The following is a 16,214-nucleotide window of genomic DNA, read 5'->3' on the forward strand; positions in this document are numbered from 1 at the left end:
ACTGCATTCTCCCCCTGAGCAGGCACCAAACACAGCTTCAGCTGCCACAGAAGTGAGGCAGATTGTCTGGAGAGAGAGAGAGCGCGAGAGCGAGCAAGCGTGCGAGAGCACACACAGAGAAAGAGCTGCATCTCTCCGTGTACTGGCACAAGGCAGAGGTCTGCCAAGCACCTGAGCTGGCCCACGAACGGTGGGAGATCCCCAGCCTGCCAGGCTGCTCGGGATCCGCAGCGAGGACACATGCTTGCTCACCGGGGAGCCTGCAAAATCCTCACGGAACAACTAAGGAGTTCAGGAAAACTGAAAAAAAAAAAAAAAAAAAAAAAAAAAAAAACTCCAAACTCCTCAGATGGCAGATGAGGACAGCCGAGCTGATTTTTCCTCATTCTTGAGAGGTTTGGTATCTAAAGAAATCATCCAGGGCGACAATAGTGGCTCCGTGTTAGTTTAACAGGGAATAACAGTTGAAGAGGAATAGCATCTCCTTGGAGACACTCCTCCAGACCTATTAAGATGCACTGTTTGTTTTAAATATAAAACATAAACATATAAATTTAACATATAAACATATAAATTTGAAACAAAACTGTTTTGTTTTAAATATATTACTGAGAGCATGGTTGATAATTACACCTTTACTCATGCTTAGTTGAAAATTCATGTAGCAGTTAATAGGGCAGTTCGGTTGTTACGTTAGGATTTTGTTCAGGTGCACAGCGGGTAAACATTCATAGAGGTGAAATTTTCAGACAAAAGCATACATGCATCCAAACCTCAGATAAACATGCCTAACTTGGAGCAGTCTCCATGCCCCCAAACCTCCTCTCCGCACACGTGCCTCAGAATTTTAAGAGCAGGTGGTCTTTGCCATTTGAGCTTCCTGCTGCCTGAAGAGTTACTCTGACCTGCCCTTCATCACCAGAAGGTGCCAGCCCTGCCCTTGCTTTTACCCTTGGTGTGAGCCTCTTCAGCCTGTGAAGTCAGCAGACACATTTACAGGGCAGGTTTCTGCTGGGGCTTTGCTCCCTGAACTGCTTCAGGGCTGGGAAAAAGGACTCAGCAGGAGCACATCAGCAGGAGTGGAGAAGCAATAAGGGTCTATTCTTTTTGCAGGGAGCTGGATGTCAGATAAGCTCTCCCACTGTGTGAAGCCTCATCCTCACCAAGCAATTCTTTCAATGAAACCACCTATGAAGCAAACAAGAGTCCTTCAAGGTCTTGTCCTACCACTATGTGTTACATGTATGCACTCTGCGCACGCCCACCCCCCCTTGCCATGTCTCTAATTGTTCAGGTGAAGAGATGCCAGGCGACATGAGAACAAAATATACAACGAATTAATTTTTTTTTTAATTAAGTGAAATTTGGATACCACCCTAGGTCAAAGTGAACTCTGAGAATTTTTATCCTAAAAAAATAACAGTATCAAGAAGTACAGTTACCCATGCTTCTACTGGCAATATTATTGCAAGCAGAAAGGCAGTTTTATTTAGCAAGTGAAGATGGGGACATGCTGTCAGTGGTTTAATAGCTTTTCCATTTAAAAAAAGATAGAAGACTTACTGTGGAATTGAATCCCCAACAAGAAGAAAAAGTTCAATCAAAATGCGGAAGAAAGAAAAATCCTTTACTCTGAGGATGCAGAGCAGCAGCTAAAGGAACCTTGATGGAGCTGACGGACATCAGAGCCCCTTGGCACCATCAAGTAATCCAGCCTTGCTGACAACCCGTTCACCTTCTGTAGCACCATCTGCCACGGGCTTCGGTCACTTTGCCAAATAACTCTTCCCAGTACACAAGCTTTCTGCTGCTAATGAGGACACATCTAGCAGAAGAACAGGAACCCCAGTCAAACTCTGACAGCATCCCAATTACACTGAAAAGAGATCCAATCACAGATTTTTGGACAGAGAAGCATATAAGGTCTTGACAGCAAATCTGCCTGGCCAGGCAGAAGGAAGCTGTTCAGAGCTCTGAAAGGCAACATGCTAACAGACCTCCATGTGCCAACTTTAGAAATTTGGGAGGAAGAGAGGGAGAGAATCAATTTAAGTGACTTGCACCATTCTAGCTACTGGTGCAAATGACTGTGACAGTATTACCCATAATTAATTGGATTAATTTTCTTGTAACATACAGTGAAAGGGAAGATGAGCATAAACAACCATTCTGAGCTTCACTATATCAAACGCACACTTTTCACTCAGTCCGAATTCTGAGATTTCAAACCCGAGCGAAGGGACTCATCTTTGAGCATGGCGCTGTATGCAGAAGTAGAACGGCATCCCTTTGCAAACGGTCTCTGGCACGTGTGACTAACAGAAGGTGACAAAATACTGTCACATGTATTGAATAAATGCTGGAAAGGTAAGGTTGTTCAAGCTGTGTTTGCAAACCTGGTGTGCAAAGTCTGGTATAAGGAGCCATGTAGTACAGCTGCCATATGACCCAGCAGCTCCTGGCCGGACCTGTCCAGGGTGAAACAAGCCTTGCCAGGATGTTACTAGTTCCCATGGGAGACAAAACCTGACAGTTCATTCTCTAGAAAGTCCTAGATCAGATGGGTTAGTGTCTTCATTAGGGATGAAAAAAGTGCTTCATGATTTCCAGATCCTCAGCTAGCTGGAGCCCTAATTGGTAGAAAGTCTACATCAGTCCTTCCCCTCAGATAGAATCTTCAAACGAAAAGCTGTGGTTGGGAAACACAGAAATGCATAGCAAGGAGCATCTTCTAGGAACAATTCCAGCCAAATTAGTACAGCAGCAGCAACACAAGCATCCAGGAAGGTTAGAAGAATAGAGCTGGCGCCTACACCTATGAAAGACTGAATCTTTCCAAACGCCTGTTGTAGGAGATGGAAGAAAATCCGAAACTGTACCACAGCTGAAAACAATTTTCTTTGCAAAAGAAGTCAACATATATGTACGGATCTCAGTCGCAAATGAAAGTTTTTGCTTGACTAACTGCAAAAGAAAACAACTGCCAAAGAAGAAGTTAGGCTAGGCAAAGAAACAAATTCCTCCTACATCAAAAGCTCCGATTCTTATGAAATAATACAAAATAAATAAGAAAACCAAAACAAAACCCAAAAGAACCCCCCACATATCATTAATTAGTAATTATGGGCAGAAGAGCAGTGCTAATGTCAATGAGATGGCACTTTAGCTCAGAATACTCCTCTGCAGGAAACTTTCAAAAGTCAAGGCAGTATTTTTCAAACATCCGGAATTGCCTCATTATCATCTTACATCTGTAAATGAGATTGTGTTTTTGTGAGGACAGAGTATTATTCTAGGAACAGCAATAGGGATGGTGTATTCACAAAAACGTTCAGCTCTTAATTCCAAGACTGGACTTGAAATTTAACTATATATACAGTAGTCAAATGTTAATTTAGGGTTAGAGTAAGTGACTCCCCTTTACACCCAGCTGACTCATGAGCACCCCCAAGGCACCATGATGCCTAGGATGCATCACTTCTTCCTTGCAGCAGAATATGCAATATTGGCCACTGCAGCCAAACTCACAGCAACAAAGGATTCTGCTTTGGTAAGTCCTCAGGATGTCATCATAGGCAGGGTGACACTAGAATGAAAGGATGACAGTAAGATGTGGTCATCTTTGACCTGCAGACTTTCTCACGTATCTTTGGGGACACTCCTGCAATGAGGCTGTTCCAAAAAGGAACGGAAATGTTTTTAACTGTCTCCGGCCTCAATTATGTACCTTTTCTGAGTATGTTTTTAACTGCTGTAAAGACAGCACTGGTGTCCACAAAAAGATAAGACACTCCTACCAAAGGAGATACAATTAATAAAATGAGTCTGAAAAGGAGACACTACATCCCTGCAAGCAGGAAAAGTTGACCAAAGTTGAGCAGTTGGCCACAGCATCTTAGGATCAAGGCCAGGGAAAAAACAAAAAATACACAGACCTTCAAAGATATCAGAGGGCCTTAATAATAATAAAAAATAATAAAAAAAAAAGATGGTGCAATTGTAAAAGCATCAAACATGGGAGTCCCTTGGATCAGCCATGTGGTTTTATAATTACATTAAGCCCCTTCTTCTGCTGGAGTTCTTCAGCATGCCACCACAGATGACAAAATACTACCCCAGTTGCACTGCTTGCAGTATGATTGCACAGGCTCAGTCAATCTCCTAAGTAATTCTAAAGCCTGTTTCTCTATTATACTAAATGGCTGCTTAGCAAACGCGCTAACAGGAAAACCAAAAGCAACATATGCAACAAGTTCTTTCATCAGTTTCTCATCACTATTCCTTGACCACCCATGTCAAGTAATTAATATAGAAAACACATCCCACAACTCCAATAAACACTTTCTGAACACCTGCCTAGGAAGAAAACAAGATTTGCCCCAGGGGAAATTCACTTGATTTCACTTGCAGGTGTAGAACTATCCAATAAAGCCCCTTTCATTAAACAATGTCAACTACATTTGAAAGACTAGCATCAGCTTCAGGATGGATAATAAATGATAAACCAGTAATCTAGTAACAGGTCTCAGTGCACCTACCCATTTCTTTGTTGTCCAGCTTCAGCTAGAGATTTGATAGGAGGGAGAAAAGTCTGGGTTTTCCACCCCCACGCAATATACAGAGGGCCAGCTGCTGCATGTCTCTGAAGAGGGTCTCCAGATCGCACAGTAAAGCCAAAATTGCATTTGTATGTTAGTGAAGCCATTTTCAAGGACATAAACCCAGACCCTGCCATTTGGTTAGTGTCTACTTTAAAGCAGTGCCTGCCATCCTCTTCCCCAACTTGTCTAATGCTAGTGAAAGTTTGGCAAGCTGTCACTCCTCAGCCAACAACAGCTCCAGGCTTTGGAAGGGTGAGGAGGATGGCGAGGAAAGCTATTGCATGGTGAGCAAACACAGAAGCCAACAAGCTTTCAGTATGCCATTTGATGCTGACAAAGAAGTAGCCTTTATTGCATTACTTATGAAGGGTATCACCTGAAGAGAGAGCGTGTGTCTCTGTGTGATGTATATGTGTGTATGCATGTTTTTTTAAGGGGTTAAAGTATCATGTTAATCCGTGTTACTCCCAAGTTATCTGTGACCATTCGTACATTATGAAAGTTTTCTTGTGATAAAACAGACTAGTACTCTCTAGGCTGGAAGAGAGACTCTTCTGTAAAACAGTGAATAATAAGATCAAGAGGCAGCAGCTAAGCATGTAAGAAAATCCATTCAAACCAGAGGTTTAAAAAAAAAAATCCAAAGTAATTTTCTACAAAACAAAATTAACTTGTGAAGCTTATTGAGACAGGATGTTACAGAGCGCAATAAATGAATCAAAAGGAAACAAAATAAGCTTGTGGAAAATAGGCCCAGCATATCTATTAAGACAGAAGCAACCTTTGTCTCAGAAAGTAACTAATCAGCAAAATACCAGAACTAAGGACAACCACTGGTGAAAGATCCTCTATACGTTCATCCATTTCACATGCATTTCCCTACCCTAGGGCAACCTCAAGACAATGAGCATTTAAGAAATAGGACGTTAGGCAAGTACGAGAGTTTCAGGAAGCCTTCTGTCACTTGGCCTTGGGTCTCTATAAATGCAGAAACAATGTATGTTAAAATTAATTCATTCAAGATTATTCTATTCCCATTTTCTGAGCAAAACCAAACATTTGCATGATATGAAACACAACAGCACATACTGGGTTAAAAAGTGAGAAACAATTACACATTAATCTATCCTGATTTCTCATGTGGTGTTGTTAGTTAAGGTATTTCAACGTGCTCCATTTGCAATGTCTTGTTACAACAGAGCATTCAGCTTCCACTGATGAAAAACTGATTTCAAAAATCAGTCTGAGCCCACTCAACAAGAGACAAGGCAAAGTAAAAATCAAGTAATGTTTCTGGTGCTGAAAGGCAGTAGTTTGTTGGAACAAAACATGTAGCATCACATGTCAACACCTTTACCATTAAGGTTTTTTTTAATCCATCACCTACAATCTTTCTTACTTAACGGACTACTGTAACTAACACGTCTGCAAATATTAAACTAGTACTGCCATCACTATTTTTTTCATTGTTTTTAAGCAAAGAAAAAGTCACGTTTATTTCGTAGTAGCAATAGTTTCTTTTTTATTTTTAATATACTTTAGGAAACAATATACAAAGCTGAGCTTTGCCACCATTTTCAAATGGTGGGTTGCTCCAATTACACAAATTCAGCGTTTTGTGATGGTTAAGAACAGCAGTCAGCACCAGACTTAAACAGTTAGCTACAACACAAACATCCTTCGAAATGAAATGTCATAATATCAAGACAGGTAAACCAGGAGTTAACATATGACAACTGTTGGGGAGGTGTCTTAAATCATTCTTGTTGAATTTTATATTTCATTAAATATTTTATACACATTTTCCTGTTTACAAGTTTTAAACAAAACCTCCCTTGAGGAATTATTTAAGTACAAAAATGTTCAACAAGAACAGTTCTAATAAAGAGTCCCCAAACAGACGAAATTTTAATGTGTTGACCAAAGGAAATGAAAACCAGTGTTTCTTTGTTTTAACATGTTTATTACAACAGATACAATTCACATCTGACTAGCTTTTTTTTTTTTCCTCTTTCCCCTCCCACAACCATGTTAACATGTTCATTGGGCTATTTCCTTATATTTGAGCAAGTAATGTACTTTCAGCACACATGCCCAGCAGTACTATTAAGTCCATTCTTACAGGGTGCAAATGGAAATACGTTTCAATAATTTATACAAACAAGTGGGTTATGCTCAATCACTGCAATTTTAAGCTACTGTACACAGGAATGAAAAGATTATAGAAAAAGTGCCATAGCAACAGTGCCTTAAGAAAAGAGAAAATTAGAAGCATTAAAAAACTGATAAAATCAGATTTAGGATTTCACGGGGAAATGGAACACAGAAAATGAAAAACATTTCTCTGTAAAACAGAAATGGAGAAGCACTGCTCTCGATTCGGTGCAAGTGTGGAAACAGTTGTTTCATGATACTTTGTACATTACCCAAGTTGTTGCAGCCTTAGACACAGATCGCCTGGCGCTTGCATTGAATTTTAGGAAATGCAAGATTTCTGAATGATAAATTAACTAAAAAAAAAAAAAAAAAGAAAGCTAATTTTGCAGACAGGTTTACATGTAAAAGGCTAGGTATTTAGCCACCTCAGCATTGATTAGTTTTGGATGTCTAAGCTCTGATACACATGGCTTCCCATGGCTTCACTCTACAAAACATATTTACAACGTGAAGAATACATCTACAAGAAATCTACATTTCAAGGGTTTTACAAATCATTCTTGTATCTTTCCCCTGAATTTGACTCCCTCCTGTCCCCTTCCCCATGTCAACTTTTTTTCTGCCCAGCTCAACGGTCCAAAGTCTACTCAAATGCAGCTCAAAAGTGTTAAGACTGGGCATCAGTTTAATAGTTCCTGTACTCAAAACCATGTGCAATTGTTTACAACTTTTCACACCATGAAGGAATTCTGATTCTTTAGCTTTTCAAGTTCTTTAATTTGTTGCCTCAAAAATAGTATCCTGCAAGAGAAAAGAAATAAATTAGTATAAACAGTACTTTTATATAATGCAAATAAGTAAGTATCAACACAAGTACTTCTACAATTTCAGTGAAAGATACCAAGCTCCTTAGCTCTATTAATAAAATTCAGATATTTTTAAATTAATTTCCAATCTGTTCAATCACCTAGAAACACTGTATGCAGATCACAGAGACCTGCCATGTTTTATACCTTAGTTCAGAAAATTAAGTTGCTGTATTTCATTATGACTGATACACAGTTATGTTTAAGCCTGCTCTTCATTTGAATTTAACTCCCAGAAAAGCGGGACACTGGAAGAGTACCCTGAGTAACTGAATATTCTGAAGAATGGTATTATGCCTGTGTCATGCAGTTTTCCAGACTGTACAACAACCCAAAGTGCTCATAAATTTTTTTTAAACAAGCAAGGTTTCTTCTAGGTGCAACACTTCTTTTCTAGTATTTGGCTTTGTGGCTAGTGTTTGGCTTTGTGGCTAGTGGTAGTCTCTAGTTATGGTAAGCTCCAATCTCAAAATATTTCATCATTAAAAGACATCTAAGGAAAAAAAGCTGTAACTACACCTGGCTTAGAAATAAATTATATTGCTAGTAATTCCCTTATACATTTTTCCTACTGAACCAACATAAACAATTATTGTGATTAATGAACATTTGGTTTACATTAACTGTTTCCCAGAATTTTTAATGACTATTTTGAAACAACTTTTCATGATGCTGAAGTGTAATGCAAGCATGTGAATGAATTAAGAAAATATTCAGGGAAAGTTGATGTTTCATAAAAATATTCTATAAAGTCCAAAGCAACTTTAATTGATGCAGAAAAAGCATCCACTTCAACACACTTTTGTAGAACACTTTTCAAATATATGCCCAGTTCAGTAAAAATGAGTTTTCTACTGAAAAGTAGGTGAAAAACAATTTAGACACACTGAAAAAAACATTAAACTTAGAAGGCGTGGGCATGTAAAATATAACAGTCAATGAAAAGTGCCTTTTCACATACTGTCAGTTATGGTTAAAACAATATACTCGTTTTGCCTAGAGATAAAGTTCCCTCTCAGAACAAATTTACATACTTCTCTTCTGTGCAAAAGTATAGAAATAGTATCATCATTCAAACGTATTGCCTTTGATAATCCCATCCTTTGCAAAAGCCTCCCCCTGCCAACTTGTTACTTATGCCATGTATTCCACATCTTTGGGATTGCAGCAAGAATAAAAGATACATGTTATCACAGATTCAAAGTCATAATAATAATTATCCATTGATAGCTTAAGGATACACAGTGTACAAGAAATAAGGTGCTATTTAGTGAGCTGAACAATGACATTTGACATGTTGTTTCAGATCAAATGTGCACAGAAATGAAGCCTTAGGAAATGAAACCTGTAAGAAACCAAGCAGTTCATAAAATATACTACAAAAATTGTAATTTATGTAATGAAGTTATGAAATAAGATTTCAGAAAGAATTGATATTTTTGATTCTTCGTAAGTAAAGATTTACAAATATATTATAGCCTACTTCTGTCTAAAGGATTGTTTTACTAACTGCCAAAAAGCAAGAGTTTCTAGGATAAAACTAGCTATTTAAATAGCATGCAACGCTATTAAAACGGCTTAAAATAGTAAATCAGAACCACTGTATTCAAACTGTAGTGTGACTTAATAGATGGGATAACATCATTCAAAAGGGAAACTGAATATGAAAGTAGATTCAAGATCATGGCTACTGCTGGAAGGTTTCAGCATGTATTGTAAGACTAAACTTTTCAATCTTGCATAAGTCTTCAACAACGTGGTTGCGTATTGCTTCAGTGATACACAAGACACCCACTACTGCTGACTTAAGAAGCAGAAGTCTAATTTGCTATAATCAACATCTCACTAAAGAACCCCAAGGTCTTCTCAGATGCCTCCTACCTAAGTAACAGACATTAATTTTTCCTTAGCTTGTGATATCAACGACACCTGTTCAAATTTGCTCTGGCTTTAGACCTAACAAATGTCTCATGCAAACTGTAGTGTTTAAGACCAGTATAAACCATGCAGATATGTACTTATGTGATCTATGCATCATGTATGGACAGATATTTCAGAAGTATGCTGAACTGGTGTGAGTTAATCAGTTTTTCCTAATGCACTAATGTATCTGGAAAGATACTTCTTTTCTAAGTGAAAATACATACAGAAGTGCATATCTGGTTCTATTCATTGGAGACTAAGAGGTATATGTGCGGGAAACAGGTAGAACGTACACACGGAACACAGCTTGCAAACCTGGTAAGTATTAACATAAAGTCATCAGTAAATATAGCTCATGCAAAACAATGCCAGAATGGGAATTCTAATATCACCTTGAAAGCGACCATTTTGAAAATAAACACAGAGCTCACGCTTACCTTTGCTCACGCAAAGTTGCTTGAATTTCACATACTCGAACTAAAGACCTTAAATTCTTTAATTCAGTACAGATTTCTGACATATGGACACTTCCCATGTTATGGGCTTCCTCACGTAATCTTGATGCCTGTAATGGTTACACATAAAGGTTAGGATTTTGAATCATGCATTGGAAACAACTGGCTGTAGCCAGAGGATTGCTGGATGAGTGTGTCTTGAAACGGCAAAGCACTCTAACTTCAAAAGGGAACATTAAATCAGAAGCATGTTAAATTCTCTACAAAAGCCCGTTCAGAATCAGAAATGAACAACACTAGCTGCCAAGAGATTGTCTAACCCAGGCCCATGCTAAGGCAGGGATGGTTTAGATTTCCTTGATCCTAACAAATGTTTGCTCAATCATCTTGAAAGATAGTACATGACAGGGCTCAGAGTTTCCAAAGTAATTCATTCAAGTAGTTAAAAGTCTCTGTCCACTATTTCAATGGCAGACTTAAATTTCCCATCTAAACTAAGCCTCAGTGACAAAAATAGTTGAATGCCACCTTCTTTCCAGCTACCTTATACAGGAAAAAAACCAAACAACTTTGCAACCCTTTTCAGGTGTTCTCTTCCAGACAAACTCCATTATTTTAATATCCCCACTTAGTCAGGTGGACACAAGCAGAAGCGTAAATTTAGAAGGCATGACCTATCCCCAATTTGTGCATTTCATAAAGTCTTGTCACTGAACTGGATATATGACTCCAGAGAACTCCTCAACAGCACCAAGGAGACTAGTATAATTACTCTGAAAACCTGTGTATCCCGCTGCAATAAGGAAAGAGGACTTCTTGCATGTGGCACGCTGAAAAAATAAAAATTGTTTCAAATAGATCCTTCCCTGCAGTATTACTGTTTAGCAATGTTATTCTCTGCTGTACTGGGCCTGGCTGGGATGCAGTTAATTTTCTTCGTAACAGCCCATAGGGTGCTACCTTTCAGATCTGTGACCAAAACAGTGTTGATAACACACCGATGTTTTAGCTATTGGTGAGCAGTGCTTACACAGCATCTGTGTAACTGACCACAGGGATATTCCATATCATACAACATCATGATCAGCAATAAAACTGGGGGGCAGTTTTCCAGGAGTTGCTGTTGCTCAGGGACTGGCTGGGCATCCATCAGCTGGTGGTAAGCGACTGCTTTTGCACCACTTCCCCCCACCCCACCTTTTACTTATTAAGCTGTCTTTATCTCAGCCCACGAGTTTTCTCACTTCTGCCCTTCGGATTCTCTCCCCGATCCTCTGAGTGAGTGAGCGGCTCTGTGGTGCTTAGCTGCCTACTGGGGTTAATCCACAACATCTGCTTAAGTACATGTATACTTGATTCTTCCTTCCCAAAAATAATGGTATTTAGCACAGGTCTTCATCAATTTCTGGCATTTCTCCATTTCAAAGCAGCACTTTGTGTTCTAATTCCCTGCATTAAAAGTTTTCTGTTCTGGAGCATGTTGACATCCAGGAGTACCCTCGTCTCCAGTAGGACATCATTTTGCATGTTCTCCCTATACAACTTCAAAGCCTTGAGACTGATAGCAAACTATCAATAACAACTTTCAAAATACTTCTTTCAAGCTGGCCAGTCACCCATCTTAAAATAATCTCATTTAAAAGGCCTTAAGATCATTTTTGTATAGAAGAGTCTTGTTAAAAGGTATTAACAGTCTTGCTGCAAATCAGGATATAACATGCATTGCTCTCCTGTATTACCAAATCCTGATACTTTATCAAAAGAAAAAAACCCCAAAGCTGACATAATTTCTTTCTAAAAGGTCCATGCTGACTATTGTCATGGTTTTCTTGTCAAGTGTTTGTAAAAAGGTAAATTCATAATTTTTTTTTTACTTAAGATACTGTTCAATACTCAAAGTACCTCTACAATTACTGAGTTGAGACCCCCTACAAACAATTCCATTTCTCACATTCCTTAAAGTTTAGACAGCTATGTTGATTATTTTCCAATTAACGACATTACTGGATTGTTTTCCAGTTTTCCACATTAACTGTTTCTTATGAATTCTGCAAGATAACTGCTAGTGGTTAAATAATTGTTTTAGTTTACTAATTACTGCACAGTACGTTTCTTAAAGTCTGACTGCTTTAACACATACCTGTCCTGGCTCACCTAACTTATTTACTTACTTATTTTTCAGCTTACTCTGGCACACGCTTTTATGCCCCAATTTAAATTTAAGCTATGCATCTGGTTAGAAATCTGAAGAAACCAAGGCATTGTATATTTTAGCCTCTCCACTTTCATCTCTCTTACATTCTTCACTATTTATTGCACCTATACTTTCATTCACTTCTTTTATAGCAAATATCTGACTTAAGTCCCGCAAGTGTTACTATTCAAAACCAGTCTATAAACAACACTGTCATGTGAAAACATCCGAAATAGCAGACAGGACAATACAGCATATAACACTTGGCACAACGGTAAAAGTATCCAATTGAGTACATGACCGCCTAGCATTAGCTGGTTTTTTTGATCTCTTTATTACTGACAGTGGGGAAAAAATTACCTATGAACTGTATAAATCTATATTTTCTGCATTAAGATATATGTCAGTCTAGTACCCAGTGAAAATAACACTATCAAAACTATGGGCCAAGGCCACAGAGAGAAGTGGCTGTGCCCCACCATTTCCTTAAACGCACATTCTGCAGCAATAGCTCAGTCATTTGACTCAGTACAGGTTGGTAATGTCTTAAAATTGAATTTTAAAAAACAAAAAGAAACAAGAACCCCAAACAGAGTCCAAATGGGGTATCAGTCTAGACTGCACTTTGTTACTACCCAAAAGCCTCCAGTGTAAGCTTCAGCCAGCATGCAACCACCCTTCAAAAGACCCAAGTAAGCTGGGCTAGGTAAGATTAATATCCCATACAGACTGTGTCAGACAGAGTTGCCTGTGAAAGGACTTTAACTAGACTCAACCAATACGGTTCCTTTGAGTAATACATTCCAAGCAGCTGACACGCATCCAGTTTCCCTGTATTACCACAACAGGATAGGTTTCATGCAGTTATTTATAAATTATGGATGGCAATTCTACTGGATTTCCCATTATGTAAAAATAGCACAAATTCAGTCTGAGCCCTCTACGTCATCTTAAAAACTGGGTACAACAAACACGGCAGAGTTCCTTTTTCACTGTGCAGAGCTAACAACTCAGTGACTCAAACTGTGGAGCAGTCTCAAATAGTTTAACTCTGTCACTTAATTCATAACATTTTCCACATAACAAAAATATCGTTATTATAAAAATCTGTTGAAATTTACGTTCTTTGTAAATTTCAACAGAACTTTGGCAGTAAGAAAATAGTTATGAGGATAGCTATTCATCTGAGAGAATTTCAAAAGCACTGGTACTTTAAGCGAGACTGAAAATACTCAACTGCTAAATGACAATCACATGTAAAACCTCTAGGTCTGGCCTAATCTCTCTCCCCTCTCCTCCTTTCTGGCTAAGACCACACATCAGGGCTTTTTTAAATACTTTTAATTCCTAGAAAAAGCAACCTGTGTAAGAAAACCAGATTTTAAGCTATACATTTTTCACTCTCACAGGGAACAGAGCACAAGTGTACTCACCTGCTTTTCTGCGTGATCTGCAGGCCAGCCTTGAACATGCTTTATAAGATTTTCATTGAAGTGTGCTGCTAGCGTAGGTGTTAATGAACAAGTAGGTCGTACAGATGTATTTTGTGGTGCAGGTGTTGAATTTGATGCGCTAGTGCTAGAGGTATGATTTGGACCTGGTGATGGGCTTCTTTGACTACTAGAAGAAAGAATTTTTTTAAAAAAGTGAGCATTTAAAAACATATGTAAACCTATAGAGAAATAAACACTTAAAGTTCATTGCTTCCAGCCACAAAAATACATAAAGCATTTAAACCACAAATAAATACTCCTGGTAGACCAAACCAGTGCCACTTTTCCACAAACCTCCTACTTGCATGGGAACTGTTTGAGTGCTACAATATAACAGGCTTTTTTTTACAATATGACAGGGTGGGGGTTTTTTGTTCAGTTGAGGGTGTTTTGTGGTTTTTGTTTTTTTTTTTAAATTTCGATAGCCACTCGAGATGTAAGCTGTGCCTACATTTTAGTGTTGGATAGAGAATATATACATATATGTTCTTCCTTCAAACAGCTGCAAACCTAAAATTTTCAATAATAATGTATTAGATGGAGTCAAGCAGGTTTATTCAACAGAATATTGGCAAGTGTCACAATAATCATTAAGTACAAAGTGTGATGTCCTGATCTAAAAATATAGCCATAAAAGTTGTGAGGAGTGTAACTGTTTACTAGTGCCAAAACACAAACACCTAGGTGACTTTGTGATACTGTACATCCTCACTTAAAGTGCTCAAGAGATCAAAAGTATCATGGGAGCAGTATGTTTGTAGCTACCAACTTGGCAGCATGAGTATGTTCTAGTAAAGCAGTCGTTTTTCTGGTTGGTGTGTTAACCTGTTGCTGGAGAACAGATACATGGAGACACGTTCAGCTGGTATGTGTACTGTAAGACAAATGAAAAACTCTGTGCCTTGGACAAAGCCTTTGACTGTCCTCTTCATACACAAGCAAACACAACATTTACATTATCCGAACACTACACCAATACATAGCTTTTCCAATTCTACTTTGCAACTATAATTCTTGGTCAAAAACTTTCTAGTTTTTACTAAAAAACTCTCACGTTGATCTTGATGTAGCAGTCTTTTGCTATGCACAGTGCTCAAGATTATGTTATCTACAAAGTATTCTAGCCATTGCTCTAAAGAAATGTTGTTTTATATTTTTTTTTTAAAACTGCATTCCTCTCATAATTATCCTCTCACTCCACTTTACATTTTTCATCTCTACCTCATGATGCTCCTCAAGTATGGGAGATGGCCTTCCCATCTCCTTATAAAAGCTTATTCCTGCTGCAATGACTAAAAAAGGTGGGTACTGCTTAGGTAAATCTTTGGTAAACTGATATGACTGACTAATCCACAAGGACTCTTGTACTCCCAATTTGCAAATACTCACCCTCCACGTTACACTTGGATGGTAAGCTCTCTAGGTAAAGAAGTAGGGGTTTTTGTTTCACTTATATCACTTCTCTTAATAAAGCTATGATATACAACCTGAACACCTAACATTAAGCCCAACAAGCTACAGAAGTTCCCCCAAAATATGTAAAAATCACTGATACTTAAATTTACTTTCCATGTGTCCAGAAGCCCAGGTATCAGGGCCAGCATGAACACGACATGCTGATATCATATGGTTCCACCCACGTCTGACACAACTGCCAGAGCTGCAGCTATACAGTTCTGCTACATGTAACAGTTCATCCCTGTTCTTCAACTTCCATATTATCAGCAATAGAAAACTCCACTGCAACTTTCACCAGCATCAAAACTGCTATTTGGTGTATCATGGTTATCAAACGAAGGACCAGAATGTGGGGGTTTGTCTCCTCCTTGCAAGCACTGCTGTCCAGGTGATCTGATCTTCTAGGAAACCAGAACTTGTGCTGGGAGGGGTATATAACCCATGGTGGGGATGCCTGGAAGTTGTTGTTTCAGCACATGCCCTTTTCTACTCCCCCATCCCTTGCAAAAACAAGGCCTCTACACTCTTACTTCCCTTTCCAGCATTCGTTCAATTGCTCCCATCCCCCCCTCCCCCACAGAGAGGGGCTCTGTTCTTCTATTTTGCTAAGAAGAGGCAGGAGCAGCACTAGTTACCCATGTGAACATGGACAAGGACAGGTCAGGATGAAAACTGTCTACTCTGCCCTCTCCACGCTTGTAAGGGAAGCCAAAGGAAGCAATGATCTCAAGCAGGACAAAAGAACATTGCTAGCACCGTAACAGTGATGGTACCTCACAGTTATGATGTTCTTTGGCACTACATATACTGAGAAATAGTAGTACTAATTGTGGAAGTACCTAGCCATTACTAGTAAGATTATGTTTACAATCACTCTCCCACTGGCAGCAGCTTTTCAACACAGGCCATAATTCCAGTCTAGTTCTAAAAACTTTCTTACTACTTACCTGCAAGTGATATAAAGTAGTATGAAGAAAAAACAATTTTGAGAGGAATCTTAATTCATCACCTAACCTACGCCCTTGATGACTGAAAACATCCAAGCATAATGCAACTGTCTTTACAGT

General features: G+C 38.7%; 1 protein-coding gene across 3 annotated transcripts in view; it reads right to left on the reverse strand.

Moving 5' to 3' along the window:
- Window positions 1-7,120: 7,120 nt before the first annotated feature.
- The window catches only part of WAC (WW domain containing adaptor with coiled-coil), a 62,371-nt gene continuing 53,277 nt past the window's right edge, over window positions 7,121-16,214 (reverse strand). For 2 of the 3 annotated variants that reach the window (XM_059818456.1, XM_059818454.1), the window contains 3 exons: window positions 13,630-13,816; window positions 9,985-10,112; window positions 7,121-7,559 (listed from right to left, as the gene is read on the reverse strand). In XM_059818456.1, coding sequence (XP_059674439.1) covers window positions 7,490-7,559; window positions 9,985-10,112; window positions 13,630-13,816 — 385 coding nt within the window. In that variant the 3' untranslated portion in view covers window positions 7,121-7,489. The remainder of the gene's footprint in view (window positions 7,560-9,984; window positions 10,113-13,629; window positions 13,817-16,214) is intronic. The other variant, XM_059818455.1, reaches the window with a different exon arrangement.

Source organism: Gavia stellata, chromosome 6 (assembly GCF_030936135.1).
Source record: "Gavia stellata isolate bGavSte3 chromosome 6, bGavSte3.hap2, whole genome shotgun sequence".
Classification (NCBI taxonomy): domain Eukaryota; kingdom Metazoa; phylum Chordata; class Aves; order Gaviiformes; family Gaviidae; genus Gavia; species Gavia stellata.